Source organism: Terrapene carolina, unplaced genomic scaffold (genome assembly GCF_002925995.2).
Source record: "Terrapene carolina triunguis isolate 2854851 unplaced genomic scaffold, T_m_triunguis-2.0 Scaffold836, whole genome shotgun sequence".
NCBI classification, from domain to species: domain Eukaryota; kingdom Metazoa; phylum Chordata; order Testudines; family Emydidae; genus Terrapene; species Terrapene triunguis.
Window position 1 is genome coordinate 4,386,317 of NW_020665187.1, and position 15,484 is coordinate 4,401,800.

The 15,484-nt window shown below is 60.6% G+C and overlaps 1 protein-coding gene across 1 annotated transcript in view; it reads right to left on the reverse strand.

The window, feature by feature from the left end:
• Positions 1-2,927: 2,927 nt before the first annotated feature.
• The window catches only part of OS9 (OS9 endoplasmic reticulum lectin), a 76,227-nt gene continuing 63,670 nt past the window's right edge, over positions 2,928-15,484 (reverse strand). Inside the window, exons 4-16 of the mRNA XM_029913727.1 lie at positions 14,847-14,910; positions 13,964-14,040; positions 13,480-13,578; positions 13,009-13,210; positions 12,446-12,595; positions 11,849-11,943; positions 11,248-11,290; positions 10,670-10,758; positions 10,070-10,303; positions 9,294-9,498; positions 8,478-8,645; positions 4,432-4,550; positions 2,928-3,701 (exon numbers count right to left, since the gene is read on the reverse strand). Of these exons, the coding sequence (XP_029769587.1) occupies positions 3,564-3,701; positions 4,432-4,550; positions 8,478-8,645; positions 9,294-9,498; positions 10,070-10,303; positions 10,670-10,758; positions 11,248-11,290; positions 11,849-11,943; positions 12,446-12,595; positions 13,009-13,210; positions 13,480-13,578; positions 13,964-14,040; positions 14,847-14,910 (1,683 nt within the window). The 3' untranslated portion in view covers positions 2,928-3,563. The remainder of the gene's footprint in view (positions 3,702-4,431; positions 4,551-8,477; positions 8,646-9,293; positions 9,499-10,069; positions 10,304-10,669; positions 10,759-11,247; positions 11,291-11,848; positions 11,944-12,445; positions 12,596-13,008; positions 13,211-13,479; positions 13,579-13,963; positions 14,041-14,846; positions 14,911-15,484) is intronic.

Below are 15,484 nucleotides of genomic sequence, written 5' to 3' on the forward strand. Positions count from 1 at the left end.
CCCACTCACAAAAGTTGGCAAGAAGAGGGTTGCTAGAAGCAGGTGCATCTTAAAGACAGGGTCAAAAGGACAACATGATGGATAGATTTGTTTGAACCGACATGATCGAAGAGGGAGACAGCCCCCAACGAGTCAATACGTCAGTAGGGATGAGTAATCTGTCCTGTAACTGTATAAAAGTAGGTCCCGGAGTGTGCATCTTTGTCTGGCCTAGGGGGCAGTGGAAAGTCCCGCCACTGGCTGAGCCGGTCCATTGCCAGGGGGCACAAATTCATAGTATGTCTTGTAGAGTCTACGGGAAACAATTACTGTGCTTCGTTTGACAATAAACCTGGCTCGGGTTCCTTCGTACCTTACTAGAGTCTGTGGTCTTTGGGGGCTCTCTCGGGGTTTGCTGGGTCACCGATCTGCGCAGCACACAGAGGGAACACGCACGCAGCCGACCATTAGCATCATCGAACCAAAGCAGAGCACCACGCCGGTAGCTACTGACGACAGCACCGTTTATGCCCAAACCCCAGAGGCACAAAACTTTGTCCCTCAGCAGCATGTTGGGGTCAGAGGACCGTGCCAGCCTCTCTGCACCCACCCTCTCCCCATTGAGGTTTGAGGCCCTCACACCCCCAGTGCCCATCCCCTCCCATCCCAGGGGGGTTAATCATTCACCAAGCAGGTGGCCAGGCCTCTGAGCACAGGAGCTACTCGGAGTGGCCCTGCCTGCTGGCTAAACAAGGGAGTGTGCAGAGCAAACAGGGAAGGACTTTTTGGGGAAGAGTTCAGGGCGAGCTCAGGCCCTGCCCAGGCCTGGAACTTCCTCCCCATCTGGGACATTGTTTTCCTGCTCTTCACACATGGGCTGTCCGGTCGCCCATCCCCGCCTACGTCAGTCTGGCTGCTGGGTAAGTGCTGGGTGAGGCATACGGGCTGGAGGAAAGGTGACACTACTGAGGCCAGTGATCCACTGGTCCAAGAGGGGGATGGGGGTCAGTGGGGCACAGGGGGAGCAGCCCCCTCGCTCCCCCTGCTGGGAAGGGGCGATGACAGGCCAGAGCAGGCCTGAAGGTGGGGATGGAGGCAGCCCATAAGTCAAGGATGCAGAAGCACCAAGGGGTCACCCTGTTTCCGGTCTTCAGACTAGAATGGGCCTTCTACCCATCCCGCCTGGGGCACATGCCTGGAAGGGCAACAGCTGGCCAGCCCCAGAGGCACCAAGTGAGGCAGAGAGCGAGGGGGCGTGGTTGCAGCTCCATCCGCGGGAGCGGTGGGGGGAGGCGGCAGGATGGGGGGACTGCATGGAGCAGGGGTGCTGTCAGCTGCCTTTGACCTCCGCATCCGAGCGGCCAAGGCAGCAGGCAGATCCGCCGCCGAGGGCAGAGCTCGGGAGCAGGGAGGTTGGAGGAGTGGCTGGGTCCTACCCCGCGTGGCCTCCCGTGAGCCCCACCAGGAGGGTAGGCACCAGGGGAGGGGAAGGATGGATTGCTCACTCCTGCCCCCCATCATTCCCCTCTGGGTGGTAGGCAGGGGCTGGCCTAGCTCCCCCGCCAGCCCCAGCACCTGACCCACCTCCCTGGAGCAGAGACCTGGCTTCGCAAGCGATTCTTTTCCCCCTGGCATCACCCAGGTAAAGGTGGAACTGCAACAACTCAGACAGGTGCTGCCACCTGTTGCCAGACTGTAGCACTGCGCGCACACCTGGCGTGGTGACTTCTTCACCTGGGCAAAGCAAGGCTGGAACCCTCAGGTAACTGGCAGCCGCACCCCCTGGTGCCCGTGCCAGGGCACAGACCCCAGCATTCGGATTCATTTGCCCAGAGGCCGGGGAGTTACATTAAAGGCCTCGGGGCAGCTGGGAGATGCCAGGGAGGGCCCTGGAGCCGGAGTGTGTGTCTCACGAGACCAGGCCAGTGAGGAACACGTGGTGATCCCGGTCCTGAGCAGGCCCGTGGGAATTTCAGCCATGAGACCAGGCTGCAGCCCAGCCGGTCTTAGCTGAATGAGCTGCAAGTGGGGACCTGGGGGCCTCCCTGGTGTAACTGACCCCGGGTGAGGTCCAAGGGGGCAGGGACCAAACCAGGGTTGCTTGCCAGGAGCCAGCGCCGTGCAGTAGGAAATGCTCGTTTCCAGATGGCGCGAGGCCTGAGGGCCCGGCCGGAACGTGAGCCGCTCCGAGGGGCAGCTTGCGGCCCTGCCCCGCCGCAGTGAATTAGACACAGGGAGCAGACTAGTCGAGCCTGGTTTATTGATACAAATTGGATCGTGGATGGTTTTCCAACCTTTCCCTTGGGAAGCGGGGTCCCTCCACCCCCTCCAAGAGCGGGCAGGGGCTGGAGAGACCTTGCCTTCCCTCCGCGTGTGAGTTGTCTCATTCGGAGAGAGGGTGGATGAACTCAGGCAGCCACAGGCAGCGAGGGGACCAGGGTGAGGCCTCGCTAACCCTCTGCTCTCCTGATCTCACCCGGCTCCTGCGCACGGCGACGCTCCCACCCCAGCAGGGAAGGGCTAGCGAACAGCAAGGGCCAGAGGGGGCTCACGTACCCCCAAACGGCCAGGGAGTTCCAGGAAACAACATGGGCGCCTGGCACCGATGCCCCCAGCTGTGTCTGAGCAGGTCAAGGAGAGCATGCTGGGTAGCGACTTATGCAAATGAACTAAGCCACATCCCCTGCTCCAGGTTAGCACTGGCCCTGGGGAGGCCACAGGCCATGCTGCCCAGCTCCTGCCAGGTTTAGCAGTGGAGTGGGAGGAGCTAACCAGGCTCCAGGCCCCGCCCCCAGCTCCAGACCAAAACCTGCCAGCAGCCGCAGGCACCGAAGGGCATTTCTCCACGTGCCCGGCTCTCGAAACGCCAGGGCTCCAGCTCCGCCCTCCCTTTGCCCAGGCACCGCAGACACGCAGGGGAGATCCCAGCGTGACCTCCTGCCCAGCCTGCCTCTGCCACCTGGTCTCTCCGCTGGGCACAGCTCCCCCAGGGAGCCCAACTCTATGAAATGGGGAGGCCCCGCAGCCCCTGCTCCTGAGGGAGTGGCCAGCCGGCAGAGCCCCCACGGGTAGGGAGACACCATTAGTCTCATGGGGAGGCGGGTTGGTGCATGGAACCCGCTAGCGTGTGCTAGACGGGTCACACGGGCACAGGTTCAGCCCACGCCCACCCTTCCTCGAAGGGACCAAAGAGGATGCTCCCGCCGTCAGTTACCATGGAAATCAGCCAGTCCCTCTCCATCCTCCTAGCAGGAGACATCCCACACAGAGCCCCCTGGGCGGCTGGGGGGACAAGAGCGATAGGTGCCCTCGGCCCCCAAGTGCTGGTAGGGGCCAGGCCCCGCTGGGCATCCCCTGGAGAGAAGCCACGGCGCCTGGGTTACTAGTCAATAGGGTGACCAGTTGTCCTGATTTTATAGGGCCAGTGCCAATATTTGGGGCTTTGCCTTATAGAGGTGTCTATTACCCCTCACCCCCCGTCCTGGTTTTTCCCCCCTTGATGTCTGGTCACCCGACTAGTTGAGTCAATGGGACATACGGGGGACAGGGGGAGGGGGTGTTGCAGGCAGTCGTCCGGCGCCTGCTCAGAAATCCAACTCCTCTGAGTCGGTGCCGCCGGTCGCTGGCGCCTCCTCCTGCCGCCGCCCCCACACAAAGCGGTAGTTGTCCTCCAGCTCCTGCTGCCGCCTCCGCTCCTTGTGAGCTTCCTCCGTGCCCTGGATCTGGAGAGGCAGAGAGCAGGGGCCCATGGGGGGATTGGGTGGAGATCCCACACCAGCAGCTGGGGCGAGAGTCGGGGCAGGCCGACCTTCCCCACACCAGCAGGGAGCTCTGCTCCAGGCCCCAGTCGCCTCCCGCCCTAGCCCAGGGGAGGAGGGCACCGCCCCGTAAGGCTGGGCTCCAGGAAGAGAACCGCCGCTGCTGACAAGATCACCAGCAGGGAGGGTAAAGCTGGGATCATGGGCTGCTGGGGGACAGGAGTATCTGGGGTCAGGCTCCCTGGTCACACCAGCTGGAACCTGGAGCAGGGAGACTCAGCCTTCGCCCCCCAGGGTAAATCAGCCATGGTGTCTGGGGGTCGAGACCTTGGGGGCAGAGGGGACCTGTCTGGTCTGTATGGGGGCCCTAGCTCCTGCTCACATCCCCCGATACAGCTGTGTAGCTGACTCATGCCCTCCTCCCCAGAGGTGGCTGCATGTCTGGGGCATCTAGCTGTTGTGAAGCAGGAAGGCTGTGTAGGTGAACAAACAGCAACGTCAGGACTCCTGGGTCCCATCCCCAGCTCTGCCACCCACTCACTGGATGCCCTGGGGAAAGTCACTTCCCTTCTGTGACTCAGTTTCCCCCGTGACCTGCCTTGCATGGGGATTAATCCATTAGTGGCTGCAGAATGCTTGGATGGAAGACGCAAGCCAAGGCCCCGCCCCCAAGCCACAAAGGCATTAGACTTGCTTTCACCAGGATATTGAAGAAAATGTCTTTGAGGTTCTTGGTGTCCTCATCTGACAGCCAGTGGGTATCGTCCTCATCCCCGAAGCCCCCTGTCGTCACGATTTTGATCTCGATTTTACCTGTTGATCAAAGCGCCGTGAGCGTTAGCCCAGGTGTAGGCTCAAAGTTCGAATCAACATCTCCAGCGCTCAGGGGTGTGAAAACCCCACCCCCCTGAGCGCCGCAGCTATGCCAGCCTAGCCCCCAGTGTAGAGACGGCGGGGCCAATGGGACAATGCCACCGTGCGAGGAGGGGATGGGAAACCCCCATAGTGGTGCTGCTGCAGCGCCCGGAGTGTAGATCCCTTAGCGGGTCGCCGGCGCAGGGAGAGCAGCCGAGGCCTTGGCAAAGGGCAGACCCAGGCGGCACTTGTCGGAAAACCTGGCCTGGCAGGGAATGAGGGGGACGCCCCACGCTGGGAAGGGGCACGCTCGGCTTGGCTCACCCCCCAGCACGTTCCCAGCTGCGTCCGAGCGAGGCCGCAGAGCGGGGCACTCTGGGGAACTAACCCACTGGAGGTTGGGCGTGGGCAACGGCCCCGCTGAGCTCACACTCACACACAAGGGGCGTGGGCAACGGCCCCTCCTGTCTGCCACACCCCCAGCCCCTGACTCTGGGGTTCCCCACAAGAGCGGAGAGTGGGGCACAGCCCTGGCCGGGACGATGGAGAAAGCCTCGATTTAGACATTGCCAGCAGAGGCGAGCGTTGGGTATCGGCAGAGCCCGGAAGGGAAAACCCTGCAGGTCTAGACTCTGGTGATCCGGCAGCAGCTGGGCTGGGGGACATCAGCCCTGAGCCCTGGCCTGGAGGCAAAGCGCCCCCGTGTCCTAGACAGAGCTGCGGAGTCCATGGCCCGGTGCCCATGGTAGGATCCTACGTGACACAGCGTGGTGGCTTTAGAGCTGGGAGTCTTGTGACATCCGGTCCCCCTTTCGGATCCCACCCTCCTGGGTCAGCAACTCACTTCCCATTGGGCCAGTCGCCTCTCGGCACCCCCCAGAGTTAACGAGAGGACACCTACCAAGCAGCTCCCACCCCACCAGAAGAGCCTTAAAAACCCGAGATTAGGGACAGTGGTGAAAGCACAACAGCAAACTAGCAAGGCGAAGGGAAGCTAGGAATAGTGAGAGGCCAGCATGGATCCTTCAGGAGATCTGAAAACGGAAAAGGACTCCACGAGAAGTGGAAACATGGGCCTGGTCTACACTACGACTTTAATTCGGATTTAGCTGCGTTAATCCGAATCAATCCTTAACCCGTCCACACAACGGAGCCAGTTACTTCGAATTAAAGGGCACTTAAAATCGATTTCTGTACTCCACCCCGACGAGCGGAGTAGCACCAAAATCGATTTTGTAAATTCGAATTAGGGGTAGTGTGGCCGCACACCACTGAATTAATGTGGTTAAAATTAATGGGGTAGTGTGGCCGCACACCACCGAATTAATGTGATTAAAAACCGAATTAATGTGCTTAGTGTGGCCGCGCACAATCGAATTTATACAATCTGTTTCCCAAATTCGAATTATCTAAATTCGAATTAATCTCGTAGTGTAGACGTACCCATGGAAATGGCTAAGAAACAGCCCCAGCAAGGTCAGAAAGGCCAAGGCACAACGCGAGTTACGCCTGGCAAGGGACATCCAACATCATAAGAGATTCTGTACATACATTAGGAGCAAGAGACAGATGAAGGCAAGTGTAGGACCTCTACTTAGTGGGGAAGGAGAACTCATAACAGATGACAAAGAAAGCCCAGATGTCCAATGCCTCTTTTGCTTCAGTCTTCACATCAGCAGTTAACTGTGACCAGATACTTGGCACAGTCAAATATTAACAGGGAAAGGAGAGGTTAAAAGACTAGTTAGATAGGTTAGATGTGGTCAAGTTGGCAGGGCCTGATGAAATTCAAGAGGGTACGGAAGGACCTGGCTAAAGCAATCTCAGAACGGAGATTGGCATTATCTTTGAGAACTGGCGGCCAGGCGAGGTCTCAGACCACTGGAGAAGGGCAAACATAAGTGGAACTAAAGGACACTCAGCTTGACGTCAGTACCTGGTAAGATACTGGAAGCAAATCATGAAACAATCAGTTTATAAGAACCGAGAGGACAAAGGGTTATAAGGAATGGCCAACATGGATTGCCAAAAACAAGACATAGCAAACCAACCGAATTTCCTTATTTGACGGGGCTGCTGGCCCAGTGGATGAGGGGAAGAAGTAGATGTGATAGATCTTGATTTTAATACGGTTTTGCCAGCAGCTGGGAATGGGCGACAGGGGATGGATCGCTTGATGATTCCCTGTTCTGTTCATTCCCTCTGGGGCACCTGGCCTTGGTCGCTGTCGGCAGACAGGATACTGGGCTAGATGGACCTTTGGTCAGACCAAGTAGCGCCATTCTGACAGTCCCAGAAGACAGTCTCATAAGCAAACTAGGGAAATCTGGTCTAGATGAAATGACTAGAAAGTGGATTCGTAACGGGTAGAAAGACTGTACACAAAGTCGTCTTCAATGGTTCACTAAGTGGGCGGGCAGATCTAGCAGGGTCCTGAGGGGTCAGTACTATTCAATATTTTCACGAATGACTTGTCTGGAGAGCATGCTTATAAAATGCGCGGATGTCACCACGCTGGGAGGGGGTGCTAGCACTTCGGAGGGCAGGATTCGAATACAAAACAACGCTGACCAATTGAAGGACTGGTCTGAATCCAACAAGCTGAAATTCAGCACAGACTAGTGCAAAGAACTTCATTCAGGAAGAGGGGGATAAAAAAAATCAAATGCACAGCTACCAAATGGGGACTAAGTGGCTAGGCCAGGGGTGGCCAACCTGTGGCTCCGGAGCCACATGCGGCTCCTCAGAGGTTAATATGCAGCTCCTAGTATAGGCACCGACGCCGGCGCCAACTTTCCAATGTGCCGGGGGGAGCTCACTGCTTAACCCCTGGCTCTGCCACAGGCCCTGCCCCCTCCCCTGAGCCTGCCGTGCCCTCGCTCCTCCCCGCTCCTCCCCCCAGAACCTCCTGCACGCCACGAACCAGCTGATCGGCAGGTGCGGGGAGGGAGGGGCAGGTGCTGATCAGCAGGGCTGGCGGAGGGCACTGGGAGCGGCGGGGGGGAGCTGATGGGGGGCTGCTGACGTATTACTGTGGCTCTTTGGCAAGGTACATTGGTAAATTCTGGCTCCTTCTCAGGCTCAGGTTGGCCACCTCTGGGCTAGGCGGTCGCCCTGCTGAAAAGGATCTGGGGTTTATAGCGGATCACAAGCCCAACACGAGTCAATAATGAGATGTAGCTGTAAAAAAGGATAATATTCCGGGGTGTATTAACAGGAGCATAGTATGTAATGCACCGAGGGGGGGGGGGGTGTTGTCCCGCTCTATGCGGCACTGGTGAGGCCTCAGCTGAAGCACTGCACCCACTTCAGGGTGTCACACTTTAGGGGGCACAAATTGGAGAGCGTCCAGAGGAGAGCAACAAAAACGATAAAAGGTTTCGAAAACCTGACCTGTGAGAACAGGTTTCAAAACTGGGCACGTTTAGTCTTGAATTCAGAACGGCTGAGAGAGGACCGGACGACAGCCCTTAGCGTATCTGAGGACTTATCGAAGGACCCATCGCGCCTTCTCCAAATCCACGGAAGGTGGGACAAGAGGCAACGGGTTTGATCTGCACCGAGGGAGATTTCGGTCAGATGTCGAACTCTAAGAGGAGATCGGCTCTGGGACAGGCTCCCAAGGGAGGCTGTGGAATCCCATCCTTGGAGGGTTTTAAGACCAGGTTGGATAAAGTCCTGGCTGGGATGGTCACGGGTTTACTTGGTCCTGCCTCAGAGCCAGGGGCTGGACTCTAGATGACCTCTCGAGGGCCCTACAATTACCAGAAGAGCCCCTCACCCCCCTGGATTTATTCAGATTCCCCCAGTAACTCCAGTCCCACTGCTCCTGCCCTTCTAGGGACCCCAGCTCCGATCCCCAGCCTCCCCTCTGGCCAGCATTACCTTCCGCTTTCAGGCCCTCTCTCTCCAGCAGGTCCTTAACCACATTCTCAATGTGTCGCAGCTGCGGGTTCTCGCTGCCCATCTCTCTCACCCTCAGTTCCTTCTGCAGGGGGCTGCCTGGCTTTATCCTAGTGACCCTGACCTTCACCCGCCCGTCCGAGTCGGCCTCTGAGACAGAAGGTTACAGAGAGGGGCTTCAGTGCCCAGGGGTGGCACCGCGGGGGGGCAGGCGGCTCTGTGCGCTTCGGGCGCTATGGACAAAGCTGTCCCCATTCATGGATGTCTAAGTGCAAAGGCCAGGCCGCTGAGGGCAAACGCTGACAGTTACGGCCCCACTTTGCCAAGCCGCCTGGGTTCCCACCCCTTTGGGCATCCCCCTCCGGGATTACGCAGCCCCAAGTGGCCATCAGAAAGTGCTTCCCCAGGCCGGTGGTGCCCCCCCCCCCCAGGCACCGTGTTCGGGGTGGCGCTGCGAGAGAAGCAGCAATCCCAACCCCTCTGCTCCGAGCATCGTACAGGGTTCAGCCCCACTGCTGCCCCAGCCCGGACACCATCCCCAACTCTCCCGTGGGAGATCTACAAGGGGCAACATCCTGCTACACAGGGGGAGTGATCCCCAAGCTCAGCTCCGGAGGCTGGGGGGGGAGAAGGGAGCTCTGAGCAGCCCTGAGGCGAGGAGTTCCCCAGATGGGGCCAGGCCAGGGCCAGATTTCCAGACACTACACCTTTAAGTGCGTGCCATCGCGCCCCCTTGAAGATGACATGGGCAGAGCAGCCCAGGGGTGGATCTAAGCAGCCCGGGGAACCGGAGCCTACCAGCTGCTTGCTTATCCAAGTGGTTCGCGCTGCTCCTGGCTGAGTCTCCCTCGTCCTCCTCTTCCTCCTCCTCCTCCCCTTTCTCGGCCGCTTTGCCGTCATCCAGCTTGTCCATCAGCTTGTTGAGGGTGGAGGCCAGCGACTTGGAGGCGTGGTTCCGATCAAATTCGCCCTTCAGGCCCTCTGTCTCCAGCTCATCCTCCACCTGGGGGGCGGGAGCCGTTATCTCCCGAAGGGCAGGTCGGGCCACAGAGCAGCGATCTGACCCCGCCGATGCCAGCCCAAGCCCTTGCAGCCTTCCCCCAACAGCGAGGGCCCCCTGCCCTCTGTTCTGGGGCGCAGCGGCTAGGGAGTACCATACCGGTGTGGTTCCGTCGCCCCCTAGTGGCTAGATGCAATACTGCCTCCAAACCTGATCCCAAGCAGTTAACGGCAGAGGTTCGGGGATCAGTCCCCAGTGACCCCACCAGTGTCATGGTTACAAGTAACGGTGCCAAAGGAAGCGGCAGGGAGAGGCCACTGGGAGCAGAAATATCCACGTGCCCGCGGGGCATGAACGCTTCCTGATGCCCTCAGGATGGGCAGCCGGCCCCTGGGTCCCTCTGCACTGCGGGGAAGGGGCGCTGCCCACGCCCCAGCAGCCATCCCGGATCTGCGCCCGTCGGGATCCGGCCACGCCCCAGGGAGGGCAGAGAGGAGACGGGGCTGGCAAGAGGGGACACCCTGGCGCCAGACACGGGATGGGGGGTGGGCAGGGGCCTCTCCCTCAGCCTCACCTCGTCAATGATGTTGTCGAACTGCTTCTCCATTTCCGTTTTCACCTCCTCCTTCAGCCTGGCCCGCTCCGAGCTGGGGAGCAGGATGTCCTCCAGCTCCTCCTCAAACTTCCCCAGCAGGGCGGCGTCGTCCTCATCGTCCTCCTCCTCCGGGCGCTCGCTCCCGGCGACCGGAGCCTCCTCGGGCCTCGGGGCCTCCTGGCTCTTCTCCGACTCGCTCGCCTTTTCTTTCCCCTGGGGGGAAAAGGGATTTTTAGACACTCCCCACCCAATGGCCACACGGGGTCAGACCAAAGGTCCCTCTAGCTTCCGACAGCGGCCAACGCCAGGTGCTTCAGAGGGAACGAAAATGAATCTATCTCAGAGCTGGCCTATGTAGTCAGGGAGGGTTGGCATCCCAGAGGGGGAAACTGAGGCACAGAGCAAGGCCCGGACCAGCTCACATTAACAGAGGGAATCAAACTCAGCGCTAGATCAGGCCCGCCCCTGAGCCAGGAATCCAGCTGTAATCATTAGCCAGGGTCAATAGATCACCTCCCATGGAGGAGTGCTGTGGGCTAAGAGCACCGATGGAGAACGCCACGCCAGGCCCCCGCGTACCTTCTTGGTGTTTTCCTTCAGTGCCTCGATAAACTGGACTAAATCCCCCGGGCTCCGGATCACTTTGAAGTGGATTTTTTGCTGGAAATCTGAAAGATGCCAGAGAAACAAGAACATCTGAGGCTCTGTGCTGGAAAGAACCGTTCCCCTCCCGGCACAGGCAGATCCTGCCCCTTGCCGAGGCAGTTCTGAAGGAGAACCAGGCAGAGGACCCTCGGGATTCCCAAGGGGGCAGAGACTTTAACCCCCAACGTCCCAGAGCGCCAGGCACTGTCTGCCAGCGAAGGTTCATCCGATCACTCGGAGAGCCGACGCCCTGGCTCCAGCCTCCCGGCAGACGTCCCCCTGTGTTTTATCAGGGCCATAAAACGGACCAGTGGCTTCATGGCCATTGGTTTGAGCACCACATCCGAGATCAGGATTGCAAATCACGGTAACGCTCACTAGATGATCTTTGGCTTGTTATTGCCAAATATACACCCCGACACTGGACGGGCTCCCCCCTAGGACACCCCACAACCCGCCCTGTGTAGTGATGGCCCAGAGAGGTTTGCCCCAGGATTCTATTAAACACTCACCAGCCAGGTGATCATCTGCCGGCTTCACAACCGCCTCGTCCTCCTGCAGCGGGGACGACACCGGGAGTTTAGAGGGACACGGGGGACTCCAGACCCAGGGGCAGGGGGACAAATTACTCAGCCATAACTGCCCCAGCTACAGCACCGGGGAGCCGGGCTCCTGATTTGCCAACCGCAAAGCCACCGCTGTTTAGCCTTGTCCTACCCAGAGAGACGCCAGGCCACGCAACAGGGCAAACTGCTCCCCAGCCGCTGGACTCGGCAGCAGCCCCCCCCTGGGGTCCCGCGGGAGAAGGTCTGGCTGGGACAGAAGGGAGACAATCAACGTGCTGCTCACACGGTGGCAGACCCGGGATCACTACAGGAGTTGGCGGGGGCTCTGCGTCGGCGGAGTGAGGGGGAGCTGCTGCCCTTCCCCCAGCACTGAACCTTGACACAGTTACCACTGACCCCACGCCCCACCCCAGGGTGAGACCAGGAGGCGGCGGTGCCTGGCATGGCTGTGCCAGCTTCCTGGCTCAGACCACAGCGAGCCAGAAGAGAGACCGTGCGTGGAGGGGGGGGGGGGGAGGAGGAGGGCCACACCGGACAGAGCCGTTACCTTGGTGCGGTCCGGCAGCCCGCCCGCTCCGAGTGCTCTATCCCCGAAGTCGGTGTCGTCCCCTGGGCCAGGTCTGGGGGTTTCCCTGGGAGCGGCTGGCACAAAGCAAGGAGAAAACGTCACCCACACCGCTGAAGTCCTGGGAAGTGCTCGGGGCACCGGGGCAGCCTTAGGCCCCTGAGTAAGCTTCACGTGTGCCCGATCCCACCAGCCTACTCCAGTCCCAGGCAGCCGGTCGCCCTCCATCTGCCGTCAGCCAGGCTCGACGGGAGCAGGATCTCGCCCCGGCCCGCCCGGCTGTTTCGCTCACCCACAGTGCCCACGACGCCTCGGCAATACTCCTGAAGGCGGAGGGGAAGGCTCGAGCCCCGCGGCCCCACCCAGGCCCAGCGAGCTGCCTGCGCTCAGCAGCGCTGGGGCACTACCAGATCCTCCTGCGCCTCCCTGACGTCCATGGGGGTGTGAGGGGGCCCCCGCCGGGCGCACGGCCCATCGCACCAGGAGATCCCAGCAGAGAGCCCCGAGCCCGGGCAGAGGACGGGGCTGCCCACAGGGGATCACGAGCACCCAGAGCTCAGCGCGAAGAAGCTGCCATACCGTCCGCTTCCTGCTCCTCGTGGAGGGGGTGGGCTGGATCCACACCTTCCGGGCGCTGGGTGGCAGGGTTGGGATCTCGCTCGTTCCACAGCCTCGTGTCCAGGGTCTTCAGCTCCTCGGAGATCTCTTCCACCTTGCGCTTGGTGTCGACTGCATTGGCCAGCGTAGATGGGATTTCAGTCACCACAGAGGCCCTGCCCACCCCGGGGAAGGAGGGAACAGGGCAGCCCGAGAACCCGCCCACCCCACGGGAAGAGGTGGGGCAGCCTGAGAACCCCCCTACCCCAGGGGGAAGAGGTGGGGCAGCCTGAGAACCCGCCCAGCACTGGGGGGAGGAGGGGCGGGGCAGCCCAAGAACCCACCTACCCCAGGGGGAAGAGGCGGGGCAGCCCAAGAACCCGCCCACCCTGGGGGGGAGGAGAGGGTGGGGCAGCCCGAGAACCCGCCCTACAGACGGTTGGGATCTGCTGGGCTGGGACAAGCTGCTGTTGTAGGCCCTGGGAGGGGCTCAGATTTAGACCCGAGTCCCTCAGCCGCCCCCCATCCCCGTCCCAGATACTCACACACTTGGGCTTGGACGTAGTCCACGTACTGGGCCGGGCTCAGGGCCGGGTGGCAGCGGATGGCCTGGGGGGTGGCCGTGGAGGGCGGTCGCAGGAAGGGGTGGTGGCAGATGCGGGTGGTGTGGATGGTCAGGACGTAGGAGCAGGACTGCGGCTCGTCCACCCGGGCAATGTAATCCCCAGAGCCCTCTTCGCACAGGAACTGCCGCCGGGGGGAACAGGGTTAAGGTGCCCTGGGGCTCACGGAGAGTCCCGCGGGGCCTGCCGGGCACCCTGCCACGCCCGAGGGGCTCGTCCGCCTCCACCCCTTCCCCACCCCCCCACGGAAGCCTCCCCTAGTCACTGCTGGCATTTTAAACAGCAGATAACCCAGGCCAAAGAGAGGCTGCCCTGGCCCCCTCTGTCTTCAGGGAGTCTCCCCGGCTCACCCCAACTCCAGAGAACTGACACACACACACACCCCCGACTTACCCTGACTTCAGCTTCCCTGGGCTGCCCGCTCAGGTCGCACTTGGAACCGTTGCCATATGTCTGGCTGTGGTAGCGTTTGAGCCTGTGTTGTTTCGAAGCCTAGGAAGGTGAATTTTGGATGAGGTCATTAAAGCTCCCAACTTCACTGTCCACGCTGAGCTAGGGCTGTCTCCGGGGATCGCAAAGCCCCCCACACACCAAGCCACTCGGCCTCCTGGGAGATTGTCGTCCCATTATACAGATGGGGAAACCGAGGCAGCGAAAGTTACTTCCCGCGTCACACAGCGAGTCAGTCCCCTGCTCTGCACAGCAGGGCCCACTGTCAGGAGGGGAGAGCTTGCGGGGACTTAGGGGTGAACTGCTTACCCTGTTTGCTGAGCCAGCGCTAGACAGACCCCCAGCCGAGCCCACCTCCCTTCTCCCCAACCTAGAGCACCAGGGGTTCACACTGCAGCACGACACAGGAGGTCCAAGAAGCACCAACCTTTGCTGTCTCGTTGTCCCAGTCGAACGCCGACTGATAATACCCGAGGTACAAGATGTCTCCTTTAATCTCCGACTCTGGGAAACAAACAGCGACACAGAGCGACCCACGTTAGAGCGTGCTGAACCCCTGGGGGGCCCCGGAGTGCAGAGAGACACCCCCCCCCCCCCAGGAAGGGTGGCCAGTGGTTCCAGCACTCGCCTGGGACTCGGGACACTGCTCTGTCCCAGACTTCCTGCGGGACCATGGGGACGACAGCGTCACCCACCGGAGACAGGGTATCAGGAGCCATGTAAATACTTCACCCTGACGCGGTATCCTGTCCCAGATCAGGTTCGGGGAAAGGGCTGGATGCTGGCCCAATCTTTGGGGGTAAAATCTCCTTTGCTACAGGCACCTCCCCGAGATCAAACACCGAGCGCCCCGCGCAGAGACGCTCGGCAGCTGCGCTGGGTGTGTCAGTTTCCACCCAGAGGAGAACTAAGGGGGCCACCCCTCGTGCAGCTCACGGAGGGGGTCGGCGGTGCAGTGAGCCCACAACGGTGACAGGGAGCCCCAGAGGGAGATTGGATACAGGATGCCACGGGGGTGGGAGGGGATCTAATGAAAGTGATCACAGCAGAGTAGCCCCGGCCCCTTTGCCCTTTACATGCCGCCATGGGCCTGGGCACAGCTGGGGCTGACGCACCAGGGTCTTTCATATCCCGAGCGTTGAAACTGGGCGGCTTTCCCAGCTCCCAGCCAAACTCACTGAGCGAGCCCAGGCCAGTCACCCTCCGAGATGAGCGGCTGGACACGTCCTCGGGCCTGTATAATCCGCCCACACGCGCCCCTCCCGCCGGGCCCAGCAAACAGCCAGTGGACGTGGCAAGGCGAGGCTTACCTTCGACATGGTACTGCTGGATGTGTTTCCCGTAGCAGAACTCGTACGTCCACCAGTCCTTGGTCTGGGAACAAGGCAGCAGCAATTAAGTTCAACAAAGGCCAAGACCAACCCCGCCCCCCAAAACCTTCACCCGCCCCCCAAACCTGCCATCGGCCACATCCCCAGCCGTGGAGCCCGGAGATCGCCCCAGCACTAGCTGGAGCGAACCTGTCCTCCGGTCCAGGCCTCGCTTCAGGCCGCGCCCACGAGGGACGGCAAAGTCAGCGGTGGCTCTGTCCGGCGAGTGCTTAAAGCTACATCCTGGAGATACAAACCCCGCCTGGGATCTCCCGACTGTTTGCGTTCTGAGGGAAGCTCTCACACCAACAGCCAGGCCCCCGGGGGAGAGCGGACGCTGGCCGTGGCTGGGCCAGTCGTGTTGCCTGCCTCAGTGTGAGGACATGTTACCGGCTTGCTGGGACCAGGTGCTCTGGACTGACAGCTCAGCAGGGAAGTGGGGAGACAGCTGTGGCACCCCCATAGAGGAACCCCTGAACTTGGGGGGAGGGATAGCTCAGTGGTTTGAGCATTGGCCTGCTAAACCCAGGATTGCGAGTTCAATCCTTGAGGGGGCCATTTAGGGATCTGGGGCAAAA